Raw genomic sequence first — 24,738 nt, forward strand, 5'->3', positions numbered from 1 at the left:
GTTGGCGCTCGGCGCTGCCAGGCACGGCCGCGCCCCGCCTGCCGCGCGCCATTGGCGGCGCCGCGCGTTCATCACGCCGCGGCCCGCGCCGCCGCGGCCGCGCCCATACGGGGTCTCCCTGCGAACCCGCGCGGGCGCTGATTGGCTGAGCCGCCGCCCGCCCCTTCCCCCCCGCGCCCCCATTGGCCGCCGCCCCGCCGCGCTCCCCCTCCCCCACGGGGCGGGGCGCTGAGGGCGGGGCCCTCCCGCCCTCCGCCCCCCCCGCGCCGCACCGCCCTCGCTCCCCATTGGCCGCGCCGCCCGTCGCTCCGTGGCCCGCGCGGCTCCCATTGGCTGCGGGGGCGGCAGGGGCGGGGCGCGGGGCTGCGGCCGCGGTGCGCGGCCCCTCCCTCGGCAGCCCCTCGGCGGCACCGGCGGGTTCGGCCGCTCGCCCGCCCGCGCCCCCGCCCCGCCCCGCGCGCCCGGCCCGGCCCCGGCACCATGAGCGGTAAGGACGGGGCCGGCGCCGAGCGCCGCGCGGGGCCACGGGCACACGCAGAGGCGGCGGCGCCCGCCCGCTCGGAGGGGCCAGAGGCGGCCCCGCCCCGCCGGGCCGGGCCCCGCCGGGCCGGGCCTCGCCGCGCCGCGCCGGGGGGACCTGCCGGGGGAGGGACCCGGGGGAGGGGGGAAGGCCTCGGGGGAGGGACCGGCGGCCGCGCCGGGCAGGGCTGGAGCGGAGGAGGGGGCGGCGGGGAGTGATGGGGACGCCCCGGGAATCGGGGCTGGGGGCGGGGGGGGGGGGGGGGGGCGCGATCCCGGGGGATCGGGCGCGGAGATGGCGGGGGAGGCCGGGGGGGTGGGCGGCTGCGAGCGCAGACACCGGGGGGCTTTCCCCGTTCCCGGGCAAGGCGCCCTGCGGGGGCGGATGCGGGAGCCGAGCGGGGGGGGGGGGGCTGTGCGGGAGCGCCGTGGGAAGGGGCGAGCGGGCGGGGCGCGTTCGGCGTCCCCTCCCGGTGCCGAGCCCGGTGAGCCGTGCTGGCGGTGAGGGCAGCGCCGGGGCGCGCAGCCCCGTGGCCGGCGGAGGATGAGGCGGCTCCCGAGCGCCGGGAGAGGAAGGATCCGGTGGGAGCGGGGACCCCGCGCCGGAGGGGCCGCGGGTGGGGCCGGGGGGATCCCGCGGGCCGGACCCGCGCGGGGGAATCCCGGGGTGGGTCGGCGGGGCCGCGGCGGGAGGTGTGTGCCCCGGCCGGGGGGAGGCCCGGGGAGGACCTCGGCGGGGCCCAGGGAGTGTCCCGGGCGGGTGGGGAGGAGCTGGGCCCTGGAGCGGGGCCGGGTCCTCCCCCGCTGTCCCGCTGCCAGCTCCCCTTTGGCAGCGCCCGGCTCCTCGCAGCCCCTTCCCGGCTGTGCCAGGAGCTCACGGCCCCCGGAGCCAGCCCGCCGTGTCCCCTCCGGGCGCTGCCTGCCCCTGCCGGGCCTCGTGCCGCCGCCGTGCCCCGAAATGTCCCTAACCGGGGCTGTCGCTTCCCTCCCGCGCAGACCAAGAGAGCACCGAGGAGATGTCGGCTGTGAAGCCCGACAAGGGCGAAGGCGACGCCAGCAGCACGAGCAGCGCGGGCGGTGGGGAGGCCCAGGTGAGTGGGGGGAGGATCGGCCCCCGCCCGGCCCCGCTGGCCCCGGAGCTCGTGGCAAAGTCCAGGGCCGGGCCGAGCTGTTTGCTGGGCCCAGGCGAGCGTGTCAGCGCGGGCAGGAAGAGGAGGCTGAGCGCTGCCAAGCAGCGCCCGTGGCTTCCCCTCGTCATCGGCTGTGCTCGGAATCTCGCGGTTCCCCTGCTCCCAGTGACACCACGGTCCCCGCTGGCCCTGCTCCAGCCCGGGGAGCCCAGGAAGGATCCTGTGACTCCTTCCTGGGGCTGCTGTGCCTCAGGGGGATTCCCCCGCTGCGGGGTGGAGGGGCCCTCTCCTCCCCTGGCTTTCCCAGGCAGGTTCCCTCGCCTTTCCTCCCTCCCAAAAGGCTTTTCCCGGTGGTTCAGGCTGTCCCAGCCTGTCAGCCCGGTGCCTGGCAGTTGTATTTTTCCGGCTGTGGGTGGGTATGTTCAGGAAGGAGTGTTTATCTTTTCCGAGTACGCTCCTCCCTGTTTTCTCTATTTAAGTTTTTTGGGTTTTGTTTTTTGTTGGTGTTTTTTCTTTTTTTTTGTTTCCCTGGGATTTTTTTTCACTCCGGGCCTGCCCCTTGCGCCACCTCCCATCCCCTAACTCCTCCTCTTGTCCCCAGGAGTCTCAGCCGTCCCCGCTGGCCCTGCTGGCGGCCACCTGCAGCCGCATCGAGTCTCCCAATGAGAACTCCAACAGCTCCCAGGGCCAGCAGGGCGGGAGCGGCGAGCTGGACCTGAACGCGGCCGCCGCCCAGCTCACCCAGTCGGCCAACGGCTGGCAGATCATCTCGGCGGGCTCCAGCACCCCCACGGGCTCCAAGGAGCCGGGCAGCAACGGCAGCAACGGCGGCGACGCCTCCAAGAGCCGCCCGGTCAGCACCGGGCCCTACGTGGTCACCTCGGCGTCCGGCCTGCAGAACCAGCAGGTGCTGACGGGCCTGCCGGGCGTCATCCCCAACATCCAGTACCAGGTGATCCCCCAGTTCCAGACCATCGACGGGCAGCAGCTGCAGTTTGCCACCACCCCGGCGCAGGTGAACGTGCAGCAGGATGCCTCGGGGCAGCTGCAGATCATCCCCGGCTCCAACCAGCAGATCATCACGAGCCGTGCGGGCGGCAGCAACCTCATCGCCATGCCCAACCTGCTGCAGCAGGCCGTGCCCATCCAGGGCGTGGGGCTGGCCAACAACAGCCTCTCCGGGCAGACCCAGTACGTGGCCAACGTGCCCGTGGCCCTGAACGGCAACATCACCCTGCTGCCGGTCAACAGCGTGGCCGCCAGCCTGGCCCCCACGTCCCAGACGGGCACCCTGAGCAGCTCGGGCTCGCCGGACAGCAGCTCCCAGCCGGCCACCTCGGGGGCTGCCAGCAGCTCGGGCAGCACGGCCACGTCCCAGGCCAGCTCGGGCGCCTTCTTCACCAACGCCAACAGCTACTCCACCACCACCACCACCAGTAACGTGGGCGTCATGAATTTCTCCACCAGTGCCACGGTGGGCACCAACGTGCAGGCGCAGACCCCGCAGCGGGCCAGCAGCGTGCCCAGCTCGGACTCTCTGCAGAGCCCGGTGTCCGGCGTGGCCCTGCAGCCGGGGCAGCAGAAGGAGGGCGATCAGAGCCAGCAGTCCCAGCAGCAGCAGCAGCAGCAGCAGATCCTGATCCAGCCCCAGCTGGTCCAGGGAGGGCAGACAATCCAGGCCCTGCAGACCACCCCGCTGTCCGGCCAGACCTTTGCCACTCAAGCCATCTCCCAAGACACCCTGCAGAACCTGCAGCTCCAAGCCGTGCCCAACTCGGGCCCCATCATCATCCGCACGCCCACGGTGGGTCCCAACGGGCAGGTGAGCTGGCAGACCATCCAGCTGCAGAACCTGCAGGTGCAGAACCCCCAGGCGCAGACAATCACGCTGGCCCCCATGCAGGGCGTGTCGCTGGGCCAGACGGGCAGCACCAGCACCACGCTGACCCCCATCGCCTCCCTGCCCAGCGGCACCGTCACCGTCAACGCCGCCCAGCTCTCCTCCGTGCCGGGCCTCCAGACTATTAACCTCAGTGCCTTGGGAGCGTCCGGGATCCAGGTGCACCAGCTGCAGGGGCTGCCCCTGGCCATCGCCAACGCGCCCGGTGAGTGCCGGGGCTGCGGGGAGGGACCTGCGGGGCTGGGCTGGGCGGGGCTGGTGTCAAATGGTGCTGGCCACTGGGGTGGGGCTTGTGCTGGCCCTGGGGATGGAGTGTGTTGGTCACCAGAAGACGCTGAAGGTCTCTGTGGGGAGTTTAAGGTTTGGGAGGAAAGGGAGGAGAAGGTGAGGGGAAAGTGGACAAGAAGGGGGACACCTGGTTTTGTGCCACTGTCCTGCCCTGGTGGCCACCCAGGGGTCTCGGGGCAGGGCTGGGGTGAGGACCCGAGCTCAGCTTGGCCCCTGTGAAGAGTCACGGCCCTAAAGCACGGATTAAGTGAAAACCCCACGGAAACAAACCCAGCCACGGAGCCGTGGGGAATTTCCTCCCAGGGCAGAGCAAAGGGCTCATTCCATGTCTGATCCTGGCACTGCGACCTCAGCGCGGCCCAGACGGTCCCGTGGGCACGGAGCACCCTGCTCAGATCCCCAGGATCCATCCCAGCCTCTCCCACCGCCTGGGAAAAGCGGGATACGTGCATGTGGGAGCCGGGCTGGAGCCTGCTCCGCTTCCGCCGCGGAAGGGATCGGTTCTGGGAACGCTCTCCGCTTGCTTTTCCACTGTTTTCCTTGTTGGTTTTTTTTTTGGTGTGTGTGTTCTGGCTCTGGCTAAAAGGGGCTGTTGCTGGATTTAGTCACAGTTGAGAGGCAGCAGAAAATGTTGCTCAATGCAGCCCGTGCTTCCCTCTGGCGAGAGGCGGCGGCTGCTCCCCCGGGCTTGTTTTGCAGCATTATTTTGGGCTGTTGCTACAGCAGCTTGGCTCGCAGGCGAGCCACGGGTCACTCTAGCCCGGGATTAGCCTGATCCTTGGATTTCCCGGAGCGCAGGGGGCTCCCACAGCGCGGTGGCACCGGGGGGACACAGCCCCTGTCACCCCAGGGTCCCCTGGCTGCCTCTCCTGCTCCGAGCTCGTCCCTTGTTTTGGAGCGCTGGGGAAAGGCATGGGCGAGCCCCAGTTCCTGTATTCGTGCCTGGCTCTGCCCTCGGAGGTGGAACAGGGAGGAACGTTCTAGAGACCACCCATCCGACGCAGCCGCCTCCTCCTCCTCTCCCTCCTCCTCCTCCTCTCCTTTTTTTTAGCTCGGCAGCTCCCAGCCCTCGGTGAAGAATTCCCCGCCAGCGGTGGCAGCGGCAGCGCTGGGGCCTCCTGGCCCTGTCCCCGTCCCCAGGACGTGACGCTGGCGCTGTGACACGGGGACATTTGGAAGGAAAAGCCAGGGCAGGGTTCAGAGGGGTTTTTTGGGGATGGTCCGGGAGGCTCCTGGGATGAAACGGGGAGAGCTGTGGCCAGGACAGCACCTGGCACCCGTCCTGTAGAGGATTTGGCTCCAGGCTGGATGAGTTTTTCTCTGGCAGTGTCCCTCAGACGTGGCAAAGGGTCCCTTTGTCCCCTTTGTCCCCCAGCCCCTCCCCAGGGGTGCTGAGCCCCCCCAGCCCCGCGTCCCTCCAGCTCCGAGCTCTGCACTGGGGATTGGAGGGAGGGGTTTGTTCCCAACACTTCCCAAACCCCTGAGTGTTTTCCAAGCCTCCACGTGTGCTGGAACTTTCTGCTCCAGGCGAGGAGTTGGGAGGGATTTTTGGAGCGGGAGAAGCCGCGGTGCTTCCGGGGAGAGGCAGATGGAAAATGAGCCCTCGCTGGTTTTCCTTGGATCCTGCTGCGTGTTCCATGCCGGGGGAAGGAGGAGGTGCCCAGGCAGGGTGTGGTGGCCCCAGCTGCCACCTGGGCTGGCAGCACTGCCTGTCCTGCCCCTTCCCGAGCTCAGCTGGGGGTTCTGTCCCCTCCTGAACCCCAGGATGGGGGGCTGTGGCTCCCAGCCCCTTGGCTCTGGTGCCAGTGAGGTTTTCTCCTGATTTTTGGCAGGGGAGAAATCCCTCAGGGAGAAAACAACACCTGGGAAGGTCTCTCAGACTCAGACTTTTTTGCTGCTGGGTGTGATGCAGCGCCCAGCTCTCTGACTCAGTGTCTGTGCTCAGGCTGGCTCCAAGGCTTTCCTCCTCCCTGGAAGGAAGGTCTGTGACCACCAGGGGTGGCATGTGGGCAAACAGGCCCTGCTGCCAGCTCTGCCCCCGGGGAGGCACCCCCGGAGCCAGGGAGGGGACATTTCCTCAGGTGGCAGCGCCACAGAGCCCTCCCGGGGCTGCTGCCAGCGCTACCCACCCTGTGACACCTTGATGGGGTCTGTGACACCTCCGTGGGGGCAGTGACACCTCAATGGGGGCTGTGACACCTCCGTGGGGTCTGTGACACTGTGTCACCTCCGTGGGGGCTGTGTCACCTCCGTGGGGGCTGTGTCACCTCCGTGGGGGCTGTGACCCCTCCATGGGGGCTGTGCCACCTCCGTGGGGCTGTGACCCCTCCGTGGGGCTGTGACACTGTGACACCTCCGTGGGGGCTGTGCCACCTCCATGGGGGCTGTGCCACCTCGGTGGGGCTGTGACACCTCCGTGGGGGCCGAGAACCACCCCAGCCCATGGGGAGGGGACATCCTGCGTGGCAGGGACGGTGGCGGGCATTTTGTGACATCGGGGTTTCTCTTCCCCTTTTGCCACAGGGAGGGGCAGAGGGACTGTTCTGAGCTCGGTGTCCTTGTGGTGGCTCTGTCCCCATGTCCCTGGCTCAGGGCTGGGTAAACAGGTGACCACCAGGTTTGGTTTTAACTGGAATTGAACCCCCTTGTTTTAGGGACACTCAAGGGAGATCCCTCCTTTTGGGATGGAGCTCCTGGATGGGATTGGGATTTTCTGGGCAGCACGAGCTCCCTTCCAGCTGCTTGGATGGGGTCTGTGGGGGAGTGGAGCAGTGGGACACCGGGACTGTCCTGAGAGGAAAGCCCCAGTGGGTGCAGGAACCTTGGCAGCGTGTTCAGCAAACCCCTCCCGGCTCCCCTTGGCCCTTCCAGGGCCTTCCCCGCGTCGGGCCGGCGGCACAAAGCCCCGATTGTGTCCTGTTTGCTGCATTTTAAGGGCAGCTTTGTGGCAGGGCCTGGATGAGGCATCGCCGTGGAGGGAGCGGGAGCAGAGCCCCGCAGACCCGCCCGGGCTGCGGTGACATCACGGCTCAGAACAGCACAGTTGTGAAACTTCCTGCCCTAAACACGGCCAGGCTGGACTTTACATCCCCTCCGCATTCCTGGCTGACCTCGTGTCCTTCCCTGGGGACTCGCAGCGTCCCCAGGCAGAGCCGGAGCTGTCACAGCCCTGTGGGTCACTCTGGGCTCCGTGGGGCATCTGTGGGTCACCCTGGGCTCTCTGGGTCACACTGGGCCCCGTGGGTCACCCTGGGCTCCGTGGGGCATTCATGGGTCACTCTGGGCTCCGTGGGTCACCCTGGGCTCTCTGGGTCACCCTGGGCCCTGTGGGTCATCCTGGGCCCTGTGGGTCACCCTGGGCCCCGTGGGTCACCCTGGGCCCCGTGGGTCACCCTGGGCTCTCTGTGGGTCACCCTGGGCTCCGTGGGTCACTCTGGGCTCTCTGGGTCACCCTGGGCCCCGTGGGTCACTCTGGGTTCTGGGTTTTGCTGCCCCGGGTTTTGCTGCCCCGGGTTTTGCTGCCCTGGGTTTATTTTTCTGCCCTGGGTTTTTCTGCCCTGGGTTTATTTTTCTGCCCTGGGTTTTTCTGCCCTGGGTTTTTCTGCCCTGGGTTTTGCTGCCATGGGTTTTGCTGCCCCGAGTTTTGCTGCCCCGAGTTTTGCTGCCCCGAGTTTTGCTGCCCCGGGTTTTGCTGCCCCGGGTTTTGCTGCCCTGGGTTTTGCTGCCCTGGGTTTTGCTGCCCTGGGTTTTGCTGCCCTGAGTTTTGCTGCCCTGGGTTTTGCTGCCCTGGGTTTATTTTGCTGCCCTGGGTTTTGCTGCCCTGGGTTTTGCTGCCCTGGGTTTTGCTGCCCTGAGTTTTGCTGCCCTGGGTTTTGCTGCCCTGGGTTTATTTTGCTGCCCTGGGTTTTGCTGCCCTGGGTTTTGCTGCCCTGGGTTTTGCTGCTCTGGGTTTTGCTGCTCTGGGTCACCCTGAGCTCTGGGTTTTGCTGTTCTGAGTTTTGCTGCCCTGGGTTTTGCTGCCCTGGGTTTTGCTGCCCTGGGTTTTGCTGCCCTGGGTTTATTTTGCTGCCCTGGGTTTATTTTGCTGCCCTGGGTTTTTCTGCCCTGGGTGTTGCTGCCCTGGGTTTTTCTGCCCTGGGTTTTTCTGCCCTGAGTTTTGCTGCCCTGGGTTTTGCTGCCCTGGGTTTATTTTGCTGCCCTGGGTGTTGCTGCCCTGGGTGTTGCTGCCCTGGGTGTTGCTGCCCTGGGTGTTGCTGCCCTGGGTTTTTCTGCCCTGGGTTTTGCTGCTCTGGGTTTATTTTGCTGCCCTGGGTTTTGCTGCTCTGGGTTTATTTTGCTGCCCTGGGTTTATTTTGCTGCCCTGCGTTTTGCTGCCCTGGGTTCTGCTGTCCTGGGTTTTGCTGTCCTGGGTTTTGCTGTCCTGGGTTTTGCTGTCCTGGGTTTTGCTGTCCTGGGTTTTGCTGCCCTGGGTTACCCTGAGCTCTGGGTTTTGCTGCCCTGGGTTTTGCTGCCCTGGGTTTTGCTGCCCTGGGTTTTGCTGCCCTGGGTTACCCTGAGCTCTGGGTTTATTTTGCTGCCCTGGGTTTTGCTGCCCTGGGTTACCCTGAACCCTGGGTTTTGCTGCCCTGGGTTTTGCTGTCCTGGGTTTTGCTGTCCTGGGTTTTGCTGTCCTGGGTTTTGCTGCCCTGGGTTTTGCTGCCCTGGGTTACCCTGAGCTCTGGGTTTTGCTGCCCTGGGTTTTGCTGCCCTGGGTTTTGCTGCCCTGGGTTTTGCTGCCCTGGGTTTATTTTGCTGCCCTGGGTTTTGCTGCCCTGGGTTACCCTGAGCTCTGGGTTTTGCTGCCCTGGGTTTATTTTGCTGCCCCGGGTTTTGCTGCCCCAGCCCAGCCCCAGCTGGGAGGGTTGGCGGCCGCGCCGGTCGGACGGGTCGAGCTGCAGCACCCACCCCGTGACTCCTCCCGGGAGAGGTCCCGGCTCCAGAGCCGTCTGCCAGGCCCTGATCTGCGTCTCCCTTTTATCTGGGCCAGCCCCAGCCCTGCTGGAGCCCCGTCCTTATCGCCCTGTGCAGGAGGCTGGTCCCGGCTGCCGGGTCCGGGGGAGTTTCCAGAGCTCCTCTCCAGAGCCAGCTCCCCCACCTCAGCCCTGCAGCGTCCTGACAGCTCCTCGTCCCTTCCAACCCATCCCAGGATCCTGGGTCAGATCCTGGGGCTGATACAGGCAGCAGTTCCTCCTTGGGATTAAAAATTTGGGATTAAAAACTTGGGATGTGTGGCTCGGCAGAGCGTCCACCCTTGGGCGCACAGGTTGGGCTGAGCTGGGAGATCCCTGCTGGAGTTCCCCCCCTCGGGAATCGCCCTCCCCTGCCTCATCCCGGCTTTCTCCTCCTCCCACAGCCGTCACTGCTCAGGGCTGGGTGTCAGGGTCTCTGGTGGGACCTGCCTGTGCTGCTGGCTGAGGAGCTCTGGGTGCAAACAAGGCAGGGCTGGAGGCTCCACCCCGGTTTTGTGACAATTCGGGAATTTAAAGGGTTCTGTCTGTCAGTCTGCAGCGGTTGGCAAATCCTGGGGGATTCAGGGATCTGGCAGAGGGGATGATGAGGTGATTCCTTGCCTTGCTCTGTCCCCTTTTCAGCCCACCTCACTCCTTCCATCATCTCCATCCCGGTTTTGTGACAATTCGGGAATTTAAAGGGTTCTGTCTGTCAGTCTGCAGCGTTTGGCAAATCCTGGGGGATTCAGGGATCTGGCAGAGGGGACAATGAGGTGATTCCCTACCCCCTTTTCAGCCCACCTCACTCCTTCCATCATCTCCATCCCGATTTTTCCTCTCTCCAAAGGAAGTGTCGCTCGTCCTGACGCACAGAAACCTCCAGCAATTACAGGAGCTGCCCGAGGAGCGGCTCCTGGAGTCATCAGAGTCCAAATTAAGGCCCAGTTACTCACTGGGCTGCAGCCTGCCCCATCCCCTGGTTCCCCTCCACCGCCCCGATCTCCAGGGAATTGCTGAGCCAGAGCTTGGCTCATTTGCATGGATGAGCTCCTGGTGCAGATTAACTCATCCTGCAGATCAGGGAGGGAATCAGACGGGGAAGGAACCGAGGGGCCGCGGTTCCAAAGCCTCTCTGTCCCTTTGTGCAGCTCTGGAGCAGCTGGGTTTGTTCTGGGCAGGGCAGGAAATGGGGAGAGCTCGTTGTGAGCTGGAAAATGTGGATTTTGGAGATACACTCCCCGAGAGGTTGGGGCTGCGTGTCCCCAGGTTTTGCTTTTCTTTCTCTTCACCTGGAAACTTCCTGGTGCCTGGTGCCAGCTCTCCCCCCTCTCCCTCTGCTCCTCGGCCAGCGTTTGCACAATCAGCCCTGGTTTGTTGGCCTTGGGTTTCATTTCCAGCTCTTCCCCAGCGATGAACACGGGGTCTGTTCCCCTGCCCGCGGTGAGCCGGGCCGGGTGTGAGAGCTCCTCTCTCCTCCGGGCACTTCTCACCTCCTGTCGTTTGCTAAATAAAGCAAACAAACCCCGGCTTTTTCCTGCACAAGGAGCACCTTGTCTGCAGAGGGTTCCCAAGCCAGCATTCCGGGGTTTGGGGTTTTTTGGTGGGACACCAGGACCTGCCCCGTGCCTGGGGGGTCTCGGAGGTCGCTGGTGGAGCAGGGCCAGGGGCAGCTCCCCCTCCTGCCTTCCCTAAATCCCAAAATCCCTCTTTCTTCCCAGGCCTTTTCCAAGGATTAAACCTCCTCTTGCCCTATTAATAATATTTTTTTCCAGGGCTTTGCTGACCCGAGTGTGGAGCCTCTTTAGCCTAAGCAGGGATGTGCATTAGCAGGGATAATAAACGTGAATTATCCTCCCTGCCCACTTTGCCCCTGAACCTGTGGTATCCCAGAGATTCCAGAGCTCCTGCTTGGGCTGGGATGATCCCTGCAGCTCCAGGATCTGCTGCCCTGGATTTTTACCTCACTGGGAGTCTCCAGCAGCAGATTTGGGTTTGTTCCCCCCGTGCCACAAGGCCAGAATGCCGCGTGGGCTTTTGCCTCTTGGAGGATTGAAGCCATTCCAAAGCATCCTGGCTGGATTCTCCCCATCCCTGGTGTATTTCTGGGGAGAGAACTTGTGTTTTCTCCTGTTTTGGGGTTTTTTTGGAGCTGGGGGAGAGAGCTTTTTTATTGTTTTGGTTTTTTTTTGTCCAGCAGCTCTTCCCATCCGGGGAAATCTCTAATCCGTGGCTGGAGCACAAAGCTGTCAGCGCTGGCTTAGGGAGCTTAAAAACCCCTCCCAGCTCCCTCCGTGCAGGGCTGTGCCTGCAGACACGTCAGGGAGCTGCAGGGAGGGCCTGGGGAGCTCCTGGAACCCTCAGTTCCGCAGGGAGCTCGGGATGGGGCACCGAGGGCTGGAATCCCAGCGGTGTCACCTCTGGAGGGGACAATTTACAGCTGGGGCAGCGCTCCCCTGCTCCAGGGCTGGTCCCAGCTGGATGAGGGGACTCTCCTGGGGATATCTGGGGTGACAGACCCGGTGACAGCCCCAGTGACATCCTGGCTGTCCCCCGTGTGGCCTGGTGACAGCCCCAGTGACATCCTGGCTGTCCCCCGTGTGGCTCCCAGCCCACTCCTGCCTCTTCCCCACGGGCAAACGGCCTCAGGCTGTGCTGGGAGCCTTGAGTTTGGTTTCTGGAGAAGATTTCCTCGCTTTCCTGGTGGATTTTGTCCTTCCCTGGGACCGTTCTGGTGCTCCTGTCCCTGCTGGTGCTCCGTGGAGCCGTGCCCAGGCACTGCTGGCACCGCCAGGGCCAGGGGAAGTTGTTCCTGCCAGGAATTCCTCCTGTTCCCAGCGCTGTCTCCGGGTTGTGAAACTCCCTCCTGGCCCGGCCTGAGCCTCACAGGGCATTTGGAATTTATCCTTCTCCAGCCCCCGAGCTCCTGCGTGGAGAACCGGGGCTGTGGAGGAAATTTCGCTCTTGGCCGAGGCGCTGGGCTCAGCTGGGCTTCCCAGGAGGGTTGGGCTGGGGTTTGGGAATGCCGGGTTTGGAAAAGGCAGCTCCCAAAGCACCGGGCAGAGGGGCTGGAGGGAGTGACCAGAGGGAGTGACCAGAATGAGTGACCAGAGGGGGTGACCAGAATGAGTGACCAGAGCGAGTGACCAGAGGGGGTGACCAGAATGAGTGACTAGAGGGGGTGACCAGCGGGAGTGACCAGAATGAGTGACCAGAGGGAGTGACCAGAGGGGGTGACCAAAGCGAGTGACCAGAGGGGGTGACCAGAATGAGTGACCAGAATGAGTGACCAGAATGAGTGACTAGAGGGGGTGACCAGAATGAGTGACCCAGAGGGAGTGACCAGAGGGGGTGACCAGAATGAGTGACCAGAGGGGGTGACCAGAAGGAGTGACCAGAATGAGTGACCAGAGGGGGTGACCAGAGCGAGTGACCAGCGGGAGTGACCAGAATGAGGGACCAGAGGGGGTGACCAGAGGGTGTGACCAGAATGAGTGACCAGAATGAGTGACCAGAGGGGGTGACCAGAGGGAGTGACCAGAATGAGTGACCAGAGGGAGCGACCAGAGGGAGTGACCAGGGCGAGTGACCAGAACGAGTGACCAGAGCGAGTGACCAGAGGGGGTGACCAGAGTGAGTGACCAGCGGGAGTGACCAGAGGGAGTGACCAGAATGAGTGATCAGACGGGGTGACCAGAGGGGGTGACCAGAATGAGTGATCAGACGGAGTGACCAGAGGGAGTGACTAGAGGGAGTGACCAGAATGAGTGACCAGAGGGAGTGACCAGAATGAGTGACCAGAGGGGGTGACCAGAATGAGTGACCAGAATGAGTGACCAGAGGGAGTGACCAGAGCCAGTGACCAGAATGAGTGACCAGAATGAGTGACCAGCAGCCCCCACTGACCTCAGCCTCGTCCTCTCTGGAGCTGCTGGGCTCAGCTCCAGGGAAAGCCCCGGGAAATGGGGAGAGGGTGGGGTGGGATTGCAGACCCTGTGGCACACAGGACCTGCCCTGACACTCCTGTTGTCCCTTGCAGGTGAGCACGGGGCCCAGCTGGGGCTGCACGGCGGCAGCGGGGACGCGCTGGGCGACGAGAGCGCGGCCGTGGAGGAGGGGGAGACCAGCCCCGACCCCCAGCCCCAGCAGGGCCGGAAAACGCGGAGGGAAGCGTGCACCTGCCCCTACTGCAAGGAGGGAGAGGGCAGGTGAGGCTGCAGACACGGGATTGTTTGGGTTGGGAAGGGTCCCTTGGATCATCCCCCAGCTCTGGCAAGGCCACCCCTGTCCCCAAGTGCCACATCCTGGGCACCCCCAGGTCCTTGCCCAGCGTTCCAGCCCCAGTTCCCTGTTCCTGGAGTGTCCCAAGGGCAGGACCTGGCTCTGGATCCAGCTGAACCTCACCCCAAACCCCCCAGTCCCACCCCTCACCCCCAGCCCGATTCCCTCGGCGTTTAACCCTTTCCCTCCTTGCAGGAGCTCTGGGGATCCAGGGAAAAAAAAGCAGCACATCTGCCACGTGCCGGGCTGCGGGAAGGTGTACGGCAAGACCTCGCACCTGCGGGCACACCTGCGGTGGCACACGGGGGAGAGACCCTTCATCTGCACCTGGGTGCTGTGCGGGAAGCGCTTCACGCGCTCCGACGAGCTGCAGCGGCACAAGCGCACGCACACAGGTGGGGCTGGGCCCGGAGCCCGGGGGGAGTCTGCTCCCGAGAAATCCTGGGAATTCCTTGGGGTGTCTGCTCCTGAGAAATCCTGGGAATTCCTTGGGGTGTCTGCTCCCGAGAAATCCTGGGGTGTCTGCTCCTGAGAAATCCTGGGGAGTCTGCTCCCAAGAAATCCCAGCCTTTTTCCAAATCCCAGCCTTTTCCCAATCCCAGCCTCTTCCCACCCCCAGCCTCTTCCCAAGTCCCAGCCTCTTCCCAAACCCCAATCTCTTCCCAAATCCCAACCTTTTTCTAAACTCCAGCCTCTTCCCAAATCCCAGCCTCTTCCCAAATTCCAGCCTTTTTCCAATCCCCAGCCTCTTCCCATCCCCAGCCTTTTTCCAAATCCTAACCTCTTCCCAAGTCCCAACCTCTTTCCAAATCCCAATCTCTTTCCCAGCCCCAGCCTTTTCCCAGCCCCAATCTCTTCTCAATCCCCAACTTCTTTCCAAACCCCAATCTCTTCCCATCCCCACCTTTTCCCACCCCCAGCCTTTTCCCACCCCCAACCTCTTCCCGAACCCCAATCTCTTCCCAAACCCCAATCTCTTCCCAATCCCAGCCTCTTCCCACCCCCAGCCTCTCCCCAAACCCCAATCTCTTCCCAATCCCCCCCTTTTCCCAATCCCAGCCTTTTCCCAATCCCCCCCTTTTCCCACCCCAGCCTCTTCCCAAATCCCAATCTCTTCCCAAACCCCAATCTCTTCCCAAATCCCAATCAATTCCCAATCCCCCCCTTTTCCCACCCCAGCCTCTCCCCGCGCTCACCCCGCTCTCCGTCCCCCCCAGGAGAGAAGAAATTCGCCTGCCCCGAGTGCCCCAAGCGCTTCATGCGCAGCGACCACCTCTCCAAGCACATCAAGACCCACCAGAACAAGAAGGGCGGCGCCGCCGGCGTGGCCATGAACGTCTCGGCCGTCCCCATGGACACGGCGGCCGCGGCCGAGGGCAACGGCGGCGCCACGCCGTCGGCGCTGATCGCCACCAACATGGTGGCCATGGAGGCCATCTGCCCCGAGGGCATCGCGCGCCTGGCCAGCAGCGGCATCAACGTCATGCAGGTGGCCGACCTGCAGTCCATCAACATCAGCGGCAACGGCTTCTGAGCGCGGCCCCGCCGCCAACGCCCCAAGGCCAGAGCTATATATATGTATTTTTTAATTTCGGCTTGATTTATTTTTTTGTTTTGTTTTGTTCCTTTTTTTGTCCCTTTTTTCCTGCCCCTCCTTGCCTCCCTCGGCGTCGTCATGCCTTGGTCCTTTTAGCTAAAAAAAAAACAAAAAAAAAAAAATACACAAAAAAAAAGAGCAGCAAAAAAAATAAAATACCCCGACGACAGAAATACCGACAAAACGACAACACAAAAAGAAAAAACTAAACAAAAAAAAATCAAAAAAGCTAAAAAAACCTACAAAAAAAAAAAAAAGAAGAGAAAAGATTCTATATTATTATTATATATATAAAAATATAAAATGTGTTCGTTTGAGAGAGGAGAGATGTTGCTGTGACCATGGCGTGGTCCCTTTGATGCCTTATCCTGGAGCAGGTCGGCCCCTCTGGACGATGCCCGAGCTCTCCTCCCTCCCCAGACCCCGAGTTCCCCTCCCCGGGCGTCCCTGGCTTTGCTTTGAGGTGGTTCTGTCATTCCTTTGGCATGCTCGGGGGGAGATCCCGCTGGATTCTTCACCCCTGGACTCCCACTGCCCTCCCCTGCCTCGGCAGGTGTTGTTTTTATTTTTTTTTCCCTTGGATCTTGGTTGTTTCCAGCCGTTTTCTTGGCAGAGCTCCCGTCCCGGGGGAGTGGAGCTGCTCCCTGGGAAGGTCAGAGGGGCCGGGGCGAGCCCTGGGGGGACGATGGAGCCTCCTGGGGGGAAAGGTTCATTTCTTTTTTTATTGCAGCCAGCGTTGGGATTAATAATAATAGTAATGATGGGGAAAAAGGAGAATCCGCGGAGCGAGGGGTTGGAAATAGGGACAGCGTGGAGAAAAACCCGCCCGAAAAGGGTTTTCCAGGGTTTTCCAGGGTTTTCCAGGGTTTTCCAGGATCCCGCTCCTCCCGCCGAGGGAGGGCCGGGTCCTTTCCGTTCTTCCTCCCACACCCTCCTCTTCCTGCCCCGAGCACATCCCGGGCTCCAGCCCGGCCGGGGGGCGCGGGGTGTGGGACCCCCGAGGGGGAAATCCGGGGAGAGACCCCGGGACGAGGAGGAGGAGGAGGAGGAGGAAGAGCTGAGCGAGACCCTCCCTGCTCCGCTCCGGGGTGCAGAGGGGTCCCACCTCCCCCGAGACCCCCGCCCCGCTCCCCTTGTCCCGGGAGAGGCTCCAGGAGCTCGGGGAGCCGCCGGAATCCCTCGGGAGAGCTCTGGAGAGGAGCTGGAGCAGCTGCCCCGAGCCCCGGGACCTGCGGCAATCTTGTTCTGATTTGGGTTTTTTTTGTTTTTTTTGTAAAAAAACACACACACACAAAAAAAAAAAAAGGAAAGGCAGCAGAAGCTCCGCGGGGAGGGGGCGCAGGGCCCGGCCCCCCCAGCCCCCCCGGCTCTCTCTCTCGATATCTATTTTTGCATTTGTATATTTTTATATAGGAAACTTTAAGCATTTGTATTTTAATAACCCTGTGAAGCACTATGAGCCCCCCCCAGCCCCCCCCAGCCCAGAACCCACAAAGAATTGGGACAAAAAAAAACGGGAGGTTTCTTTATTTAAGGGTCAATTCCACGATTTTGCCCCCCCGGCCCCGAGCCCAGCTCCGTTCCCAGCGGGGATCAAGTGCCAAACCCGATCCCGGAGCCGGCGTTGGGATGTCCCCGCGGTGTCCCCGCGGTGTCCCCGCGGTGTCCCCGCGGTGTCCCCTCCCCTCGGATCGCCCCCGGAGGAGCCTGGGAGGGAGGGGACCCCGGGGGGGCTCTGCTCAGAGCCCGGGCTGCTCCCCCCCGGGGTTTTTTGGGGAGAAATCCGCGCATTTTGGGGTGAAATCCGAACATTTTTGGGGTGAAATCCGAACATTTTGGAGTGAAATCAGAGCATTTTCGGGGTGAAATCCGCGCATTTTCGGGGTGAAATCCGCGCATTTTCGGGGAGTTCACAGCACCAGCGCTGCTCCCGGTGCCGGGGGGGCAGCTGGGACCCCCGCCCCCATTTCAGCTCTGTTGTCACCGGGGTCCCCCCCGCTCCTGGCACCCCAAACCCCCCCCAGCCATTCCGGGGACACAAAACACGAACGTGCCTTGACAAGGGGGTGACAGGCTGGGGCGAGCCCCCGCTGCCCCCGCACGGGGTTTGGGGGGGCTCTGGGGCTGCCCCCCTCCCCCAGCTTTAATCCACTGTCACCCCCTCATTCCGGGGGGGCCGGGGCCGCTTCTCTATGCAGCGGGGGGGGGTCCTGGGGGGCCCAGCCCCCCCAAACTGGCAATAATTCTCTCCCTGTTTGATCTCGTCCTGTCTCTGTTCTGTTTTAATTTGGGGAAGGGGAGGGGAGGGGGGGGTTGGTTTTTACAAATCCGGTGGCTGATGTCATAAACCTCCCCCCCCAAAGGCGATTTTCATTTGGGGGGGGTGGTGGATGATTTTTTTTTTTTTTTTTTGGGTCCCAAAGTGCTATTTTTTTGTACAAAAAGACTTAGATGAAACTGTTAGTTTTGGGGGGCTCCTTTGTAAATGGGGAACGACGAGTTCTTTTTGTAATAAACACGAGTCGCTGGCGTTGTCTGGAAGTCTGAGGGGGTCCCTTTGGGGGGCACGGGCGGTTTGGGGGGGTCACGGGCTGGTTTGGGGGTCACAGGTTGGGGGGGTCACGGGCCGGTTTGGGGAGGTTTTGGGGGGTGGCAGGGGCACAGTCAGCCCCAGAGGGGCACGAACGGGGACAGGGGACACTGAGCTCGATTTGGGGGTCACAGGCCGGTTTTAGGGGGTCACGGGCCGGTTTTTGGGGTCATGGGTCGGTTTTGGGGGGGTCACAGGCCGGTTTTGGGGGTGCAGTCAGCCCCAGAGGGGCACAAAGGGGGACAGGGGACACTGAGCTCCATTTGGGGGTCACAGGCTGGTTTGGGGGGGGGTCACAGGCTGGTTTGGGGGGTCACAGGCCGGTTTTGGGGGCACAGTCAGTCCCAGAGGGACACAAAGGGGGACAAGGGACACTGAGCTCGATTTGGGGGTCACGGGCTGGTTTGGGGGGGTCACAGGCCAGTTTGGGGGGTGCAGTCAGCCCTAGAGGGGCATGAAGGGGGACAGGGGACACTGAGCTCCATTTGGGGGTCACAGGCCGGTTGGGGGGGTCACAGGCTGGTTTGGGGGGTCACAGGCCGGTTTTGGGGTCACAGGCTGGTTTTGGGGGCACAGTCAGTCCCAGAGGGACACAAAGGGGGACAAGGGACACTGAGCTCGATTCGGGGGTCACGGGCTGGTTTGGGGGGGTCACAGGCCGGTTTGGGGGGTCACAGGCCAGTTTTTGGGGTCACAGGCTGGTTTTGGGGGTCATGGGCCGGTTTGGGGGGCACAGGCCGGTTTGGGGGGTCACAGGCCGGTTTGGGGGGGCACAGGCTGGTTTGGGGGCACAGTCAGCCCCAGAGGGGCACAAAGGGGGACAGGGGACATTGAGCTCGATTCGGGGGTCACAGGCTGGTTTGGGGGGGGTCACAGGCTGGTTTTTGGGGTCACAGGCCGGTTTTGGGGGGATCACAGGCCGGTTTTGGGGGGTCACAGTCCAGTTTTGGGGGTGCAGTCAGCCCCAAAGGGGCACCAGTGGGGACAGGGGACACCGACTCCGTTTGGGTGCTCAGGGTGGGGGGCCAGGCCTGGCTGCCCCCCAGACACCCCGGCTCTCTCCTCCCCGATGCGGGGGCAGCACCTTCCTCCTCCTCCTCCCTCTCCTCCTCCTCCTCCTCCTCCTCCTTCATCTCCTCCTCCTCCTCCTCCTGCTCGGCTCCGCTCCCACCGGCCCCGCGGACGCTCCCATGGGGCGCCCAGGTGGGTGCTGGGGGGGCGCACCGGGGGCTGGGGGGGCGTTTTTGGGGGGTTCAACGCGTGTGTCCCCCCCCCCCAGGCCCCCAGAACCTGACCTGCGTGTCCTACAAGCACCCGAGCGTGCGGGGGGCGCTGGGGGTCGCGGGGGGGGCGGCGGCCGGCGCCGTTCGCTGCCCCCCCGGGCAATGCTGCGTCGGAATCTGGAACCGCAGCCACGCTCTGGTGCAGGGTGAGACCCCCGAGACCGGGCCTGGGGTCGGGGAGAGGGGGGCTGCGGGCTGAGCCTGCTCCGCGGGGATTTTGGGGCAGGATGGAGCAGGTTGGTGCTGCCCCGCCGGGATTTTGGGGCAGGATGGAGGGGTTTGGTGCTGGTCCGAGGGGATTTTGGGGCAGGATGGAGGGGTTTGGTCCTGCCCCGGGGGGATTTTGGGGCAGGATGGAGGGGTTGGTGCTGCCCCGGGGGGATTTTGGGGCAGGATGGAGGGGTTGGTGCTGCCCCGGGGGGATTTTGGGGCAGGATGGAGGGGTTTGGTGCTGCCCCGGGGGGATTTTGGGGCAGGATGGAGGGGTTTGGTCCTTCCCAGGGGGAATTTTGGGGCAGGATGGAGGGGTTTGGTGCTGCCCCGAGGGGATTTTGGGGCAGGATGGAGGGGTTTGGTCCTTCCCAGGGGGGATTTTGGGGCAGGATGGAGGGGCTTGGTGCTGTCCAGGGGGAATTTTGGGGCAGGATGGAGGGGTTTGGTGCTGCCCCGGAGAGATTTTAGGGCAGGATGGGAGGTTTGGTGCTGCCCCGGGGGGGGTTTTGGGGCAGGATGGAGGGGTTTGGTGCTGCCCCGCGGGGATTTTGGGGCAGGATGGAGGGGCTTGGTGCTGCCCCTTCCCGGGGGAGTTTTGGGGCAGGATGGAGGGGTTGGTCCTGCCCCGGGGGGATTTTGGGGCAGGATGGAGCAGTTTGGTCCTGCCTCGGGGGGATTTTGGGGCAGGATGGAGGGCTTGGTGCTGCCCCGGGGGGATTTTGGGGCAGGATGGAGGGGCTTGGTGCTGCCCCGGAGGGATTTTGGGGCGGGATGGAGGGGTTTGTCCTTCTCAGGGGAGTTTTGAGGCAGGATGGAGGGGTTTGGTCCTGCCCCGGGGGGATTTTGGGGCAGGATGGAGGGGTTGGTGCTGCCCCGGCGGGATTTTGGGGCAGGATGGAGGGGTTTGGTGCTGCCCCGGGGGGATTTTGGGGCAGGATGGAGGGGTTTGGTGCTGCCCCGCGGGGATTTTGGGGCAGGATAGAGGGGTTTGGTCCTGCCCCGGGGGGATTTTGGGGCAGGATGGAGGGGTTTGGTCCTCCCCCGGGGGGATTTTGGGGCAGGATGGAGGGGTTTGGTCCTGTCCCGGGGGGATTTTAGGGGGCAGGATGGAGGGGTTTGGTGCTGCCCCGGTGGGATTTTGGGGGGCAGAAGGGGTCTGATGGTGCCGGGGGGGCAGGGCTGGTCCTGCCGGGGGAACCGGGGGGGTTCTGGTCCCTCCCCAGCTCGGCCTTGGCCTTGAGCAGCGGCCGAAGGCGCTGGGGAGGAGCAGCCGCGGGGGGACCCGCACGGGGCTCCCCCCAAAATCCCCCCCGGCCACCCCGCACCCCGAGTGACCGTGCCGCCGGTCCCAGGCTGCTGGGGGGGGCCGGGGGGACGCCTGTCCCTCGGCCACCTGCGCCCCCAGCCCCGCGGGCCACCCCGGCAGCTCCGTGCTCCTGTGCCTGTGCCACGGCCACCTCTGCAACGGCAACGCCACCACCGCGACAGCGACGGCGACAGCGACGGCGACAGGCACGACCGGGGGCTGGGGGACACCTCAGGGGGCTGGGGGACACCTGGGACTCGCGGGGACTGTAGAGGGACACTTGGAGAGTTCGGGAAGCCGCGATCCCCCGGTGTCCCCTGCAGCGGTCGGGGGGCTCTGTGTCACCGCGGTCTCTGTCCCCAGCGCCCGGCCAGGGGGGCTCCGCGGGGACCCTGTGGCTGTGGGGTGCCAGCCCCCTCCTCCTCATCCTCCTCACCTGTCTGGGCATCCTCGGTAGGGACAGGGACACGGCGGGGACGGGGGGACCCCCGCGCACAGCCGCTCCCTGCCCCAAGTGCCCTGGGTGTCCCCAAATGCCACAGCTCTGGGGTTCCCGGGGTCTCTCGTGGAGGCGGGAGGGTCCCCAGGTGTTGGGGGGGGGTCCCTGGTGTCCTTGTCACCTCCTGGGGTGTCCCCCGTGTCGCCACATTCCCGTGTCCCCTGCGTGGCGAGGGGGGGCTGTGGTCCCTGGCGCGCCCAGGTCCCGTGTCCCTGATTTCGGGGGTTCCTGCGGGGGGGTCCCCGGACGGGGGTGTCCCCGGTGTCCCCCATCCAGGACTGCGCTGGACCAGGGCCCGCACGGGGCAGACACCGCGGGGGGGGGCGGCGAATCGGGGTCCCCTCGGAGCCCCCCAGCCCGGACCTGCCTGCGCTGCACTTCCTGCAGGTGCGGGGCACCCGTGGGGCGAGGGACACACACCGGGGGGGGACACCCACGGAGGGGGGACAGCCTGGGGGCGAGGGGCACACACGGGGGGGGACAGCCAGCGGGGGGGGACACCCACGGGGGGGGACAGCCAGGGGGCGAGGGGCACCCGTGGGGCGAGGTGCACGCACGGGAGGGACAGCCAGTGATGGGGGGACAGCCAGGGGCGAGGGACACATACGGGGGGGGACACCCATGGAGGAGGACAGCCAGTGGTGGGGGGACAGCCAGGGGCGAGGGACACCCATGGAGGGGGACACCAACGGGGGACACCCGCGGTGAGGAGGTGATGCTGGGAAGGGGCACCCACATGGGGAGGGGATGTGGGGACCCCTAGGGCAGAGGGGGCATCAGTCCTGGGGGGGGCACAAAAGTGCTGAGGGTGCCCCCAAAGGCGCCCGGATATGGAAGTCCCGTGTGCGGGGGTGCCGGGGCCTGGTGACCCTCGGTGCCAGCTGTGTCCCCTGTCCCCCCGCGTGTCCCCGCGGGGCAGGTGCTGCAGTCGGGGCGCTTCTCGGCGGTGTGGCGGGGGACGCTGCGCCAGCGGCCCGTGGCCATCAAGGCGTTCGCGGCCGGGGCTGGCCGGAGGTTCGCGGCCGAACGCGCCGTGCACGCCCTGCCGCTGATGGAGCACGAGAACGTGGCCAGGCTGCTGGACACCCGCGCGGCCGGACCCCGCGCCCGAGGGGGGCTCCTGGTGCTGCAGCTCTACCCGGCCGTGGGTCACCTCGGGGGGCTCGGGGGGGAACAGGAGTTCGGGAGGCTCGGGGGGCTCGGGGGGGGAACAGGATTTGGGGGGCTCGGAGGGCTCGGGGGGGAGCAGGATTTGGGGGGCTCGGAGGGCTCGGAGGGCTCGGGGGGGAGCAAGATTTGGGGGGCTCGGAGGGCTCGGGGGGGAGCAGGATTTGGGGGGCTCGGGGGGCTCGGGGGCCTCGGGGTGGTGACAGGAGTTCGGGAGGCTCGGGGGGCTCGGGGGGGTACAGGATTTGGGGGGCTCGGGGGGGAACAGGAGTTAGGGGGGCTCGGGGGGCTCGGAGGGCTCGGGGGGTAACAGGATTTGGGGGGCTCGGGGGGCTCGGGGGCAATGGGGGCTTGGAGGGCTCGGGGCGGTGTGCGGGACGGTCGGGGGGCGCAGGGGTGGGGACGGGGGGGCTGGTGCGGATGGGGAGATGTGTGGGGGGTGCCCCACGTCCCCACCCGTGTCCCCCGCGTGTCCCCAGGGCTCCCTGCGCCACTTCCTGGGGCAGCACGTGGGGACCTGGGCGGGCAGCGTGCGCCTGGCGCTGTCCCTGGCCCGCGGCTTGGCCTTCCTGCACCAGGAGCTGTGGCGTGACGGTGAGGGTGACACCGCGGGGACCCTGCCCCGTGCCCTGGGCTCCCCCGGCCCCGACCCCCCCGTGACCCCCGGTGCCCGCAGGGCTGTACAAGCCCAGCGTGGTGCACCGCGACCTGAGCAGCCAGAACGTTCTGGTGCGGGAGGACGGCACCTGCGCCATCGGCGACTTCGGGCTGGCGCTGGCGCTGCCACCGCGCGCCCAGGACAGCGCGGGCGCCCGGCACGCCGTGACCATCCGGAAGGTGACAGGGCTGGGGGGGACGGCGGTGGGGACGGGGAGGTGACAGCCCTGGGGTGGCGATGGCACCCGCGGTGTCACCGGTGTCACTGGGCTGAGCCCTCGCCGCCGCATGAGCCCGTCCGTGGCGGGGGTCTGGTGGCCCCGGTGGCCCCGGTGGCCCCGGTGCCCCCCAGCTCAGGTCCCCGGGGGGCACAGGCGGGCACCCAGCGGTACCTGGCACCCGAGATCCTGGATGAGAGCCTGGACCTGCGGGCCTGGGGCCGGGCGCTGCGCCAGGCCGATGTCTACGCGCTGGCGCTGCTGCTCTGGGAGATCCTGTCCCGCTGCCAGGCCCTGAGCCCCGGTGAGCCCCGCTGAGCCCGGCCCCGCTGACCCCGGCCCTACTGACCCCCGGCCCACTGACCCCGGCCCTACTGACCCTGGCCCCGCTGACCCCAGCCCCGCTGATCCCGGCCCTACTGACCCTGGCCCCACTGACCCCGGCCCCGCTGACCCCCGGCCCTACTGACCCCCAGCCCCGCTGACCCCGGCCCCACTGACCCCGGCCCCGCTGACCCCCAGCCCCTCTGATCCCGGCCCCGCTGACCCCCGACCCATTAACCCCCGGCCCCTCTGACCCACGCTGACCCCCGCTGACCCCCGCTGACCCCCGCTGACCCCGCCCGCCCCGCAGGAGCCCCGGTGCCGCCGTTCCGCCTGGCGTACGAGGCCGAGCTGGGCTCCAGCCCCACCGGGGCTCAGCTCCGCCGTTTGGCTGCGGACGAGAGGCGGCGGCCGCTCATCCCCCCGGCCTGGCACCGCGCCCCGCAGGTCAGACCCCCGGGACCCCCGGCCGGGCGGGCAGGGGTTCCCACGGGCATCCCGGGGGGGACGGGGTGCCAGGGGGGGTCCCTGCCTGGGTCTCAGGGGTGTTTTTTGCGGGGGGTCGCTGCCCAGGGGTCCCCTCCCCGCTGCCCAGCTGAGGGTACCGGGGGGCTGTCCCCGTTCGGGGGGGGTCCCCGCGGGTGTTTCCCCGCTGAGCAGGGGTGGGGGGGTCCCACAGCCCGGGGGGGCTCTGCCCGAGCTGCTGGAGGATTGCTGGGACCCGGACCCCGAGGCGCGGCTCTCGGCCGAGCGGGCGCTGCAGCGGCTCCAGCGCTTGGCGGCGGGGCCCGCACCGGCCCCGGGGGACGCCGCGCCGCGCCAGGTGCGTGCGGGGAAACTGAGGCACGGGCACGGGGAAACTGAGGCACGGGCGGGGGGAAACTGAGGCACGGGCGGGGGGAAACTGAGGCACGATCAGGGGGAAACTGAGGCACAATCAGGGGGAAACTGAGGCACGGGGCTCTGGGGGGATCCGGGAACGGGTGGGGTGGGACGGACAGGCCCCGCCCCCGGGGAGGAGCCCCGCCCTAAGCCCCGCCCCGGGGAGGAGCCACGCCCAAGCCCCGCCCCCGCGTCCTTCCGGGAGGGGCCGCGGCCGGAGCGAAGGTGGGAGCGGAGCCCCAGGACCCCCCCCCGCACCCCAAAATCCCCCCCCGCACCCTCCGAACTCCCCTGCGATCCCTGCGCGCCCCCAGATCCCCCCCGGATCCCGAACTGCGCCTGCAGCCGCCCCTGCTCCCTAAAATCCCTCTGTGCTCCCCAAAATCCCACCCTGCAACCCGGCCCCCCCGACACCCCCGCCCCCCCGATCCAGTCCCGGGGGGACCCCCCAAAGTTTCTCAGTTTGGGTGCCGGGGGGATTCGGGGGGTCCCCGCTCACCCCCTGTGCCCCTCCCCAGGTCCTGGAGCCCCCCACCATGTGGAACCCCGGTGCAGGTACGGGGGGACCCCCCGAGCTGGGGGGGCTGCCGTGCCCCCCCCCCTCCGGGGCCAGACCCCTCCCCTCAATCTCCTCTTTTCTTCCCCCCCCAGGACAGCCGCCCCCCCCCAACCCCGTGTACCCCCCGAACCCCACGTACCCCCCCCAGGGCCCACCCCCCAACCCCGTGTACCCCCCCCCTGCGGCGCCCCTCAACCCGCCCGGGGGGCCCGGGCAGCCCCCGTACCCCGCTGGGGTCCCCCCGTACCCCCCGGGACCCCCCCTGGGCCCGGGGCTGCCGCAGCCCCCCCACCCGGGGCTGTCCCCCCACCCGGGGGTGCCCCCCCACCCGGGGCTGTCC

At 65.9% G+C, this 24,738-nt stretch overlaps 3 protein-coding genes and 1 long non-coding RNA gene across 5 annotated transcripts; 3 read left to right on the forward strand and 1 right to left on the reverse strand.

The window, feature by feature from the left end:
- Positions 1-452: 452 nt before the first annotated feature.
- Positions 453-15,444, forward strand: SP1 (Sp1 transcription factor). 2 transcript variants are annotated; one of them, XM_033083319.2, is made up of 6 exons: positions 453-487; positions 1,516-1,610; positions 2,251-3,754; positions 12,862-13,030; positions 13,299-13,498; positions 14,321-15,444. In XM_033083319.2, the coding sequence occupies exons 1-6, from the start codon at positions 481-483 to the stop codon at positions 14,635-14,637; spliced, it is 2,292 nt and encodes a 763-aa protein (XP_032939210.1). In that variant the 5' UTR covers positions 453-480; the 3' UTR covers positions 14,638-15,444. The 2 variants fall into 2 exon arrangements, with proteins under 2 accessions (XP_032939210.1, XP_032939211.1); XM_033083320.2 differs by lacking the exon at positions 453-487 and adding an exon at positions 977-1,101.
- Positions 3,783-5,977, reverse strand: LOC117009118 (TSC22 domain family protein 4-like). Its single transcript, XM_033083321.1, has 2 exons — positions 5,238-5,977; positions 3,783-5,199 (listed from the first exon to the last, which is right to left on the reverse strand). The coding sequence occupies exons 1-2, from the start codon at positions 5,840-5,842 to the stop codon at positions 4,818-4,820; spliced, it is 987 nt and encodes a 328-aa protein (XP_032939212.1). The 5' UTR covers positions 5,843-5,977; the 3' UTR covers positions 3,783-4,817.
- A 3,036-nt stretch (positions 15,445-18,480) lies between the features above and the next one.
- AMHR2 (anti-Mullerian hormone receptor type 2) lies at positions 18,481-23,989 on the forward strand. The gene is given in 12 exon segments (XM_033083083.1): positions 18,481-18,493; positions 18,570-18,745; positions 20,365-20,545; positions 20,868-20,908; positions 20,910-20,978; positions 21,511-21,735; positions 22,238-22,352; positions 22,435-22,595; positions 22,790-22,937; positions 23,268-23,404; positions 23,637-23,800; positions 23,959-23,989. Coding segments are annotated over 12 exon segments (1,461 nt in total).
- A 7-nt stretch (positions 23,990-23,996) lies between these two features.
- Positions 23,997-24,528, forward strand: LOC117009166. Its single transcript, XR_004420432.1, has 3 exons — positions 23,997-24,064; positions 24,358-24,394; positions 24,491-24,528. It is a non-coding gene; the product is annotated as an uncharacterized LOC117009166 (long non-coding RNA).
- The last annotated feature ends 210 nt before the right edge of the window (positions 24,529-24,738 follow it).

This window comes from Catharus ustulatus, chromosome 31, assembly GCF_009819885.2.
Source record: "Catharus ustulatus isolate bCatUst1 chromosome 31, bCatUst1.pri.v2, whole genome shotgun sequence".
Lineage (NCBI taxonomy): Eukaryota > Metazoa > Chordata > Aves > Passeriformes > Turdidae > Catharus > Catharus ustulatus.

Bases quoted from the DNA above. Each gene is read 5' to 3' on its own strand.
- SP1 (XM_033083319.2), top strand. The intron at 1,611-2,250 runs GTGAGTGGGGGG...TCTTGTCCCCAG, and splicing joins CGGGCGGTGGGGAGGCCCAG to GAGTCTCAGCCGTCCCCGCT. The intron at 3,755-12,861 runs GTGAGTGCCGGG...TGTCCCTTGCAG, and splicing joins GGCCATCGCCAACGCGCCCG to GTGAGCACGGGGCCCAGCTG.
- LOC117009118 (XM_033083321.1), bottom strand. From the start codon at position 5,842: ATGCCACCCCTGGTGGTCACAGACCTTCCTTCCAGGGAGGAGGAAAGC. The intron at 5,200-5,237 runs GGGGCTCAGCAC...TGGGGGACAAAG, and splicing joins TGGAGGGACGCGGGGCTGGG to GGGACAAAGGGACCCTTTGC.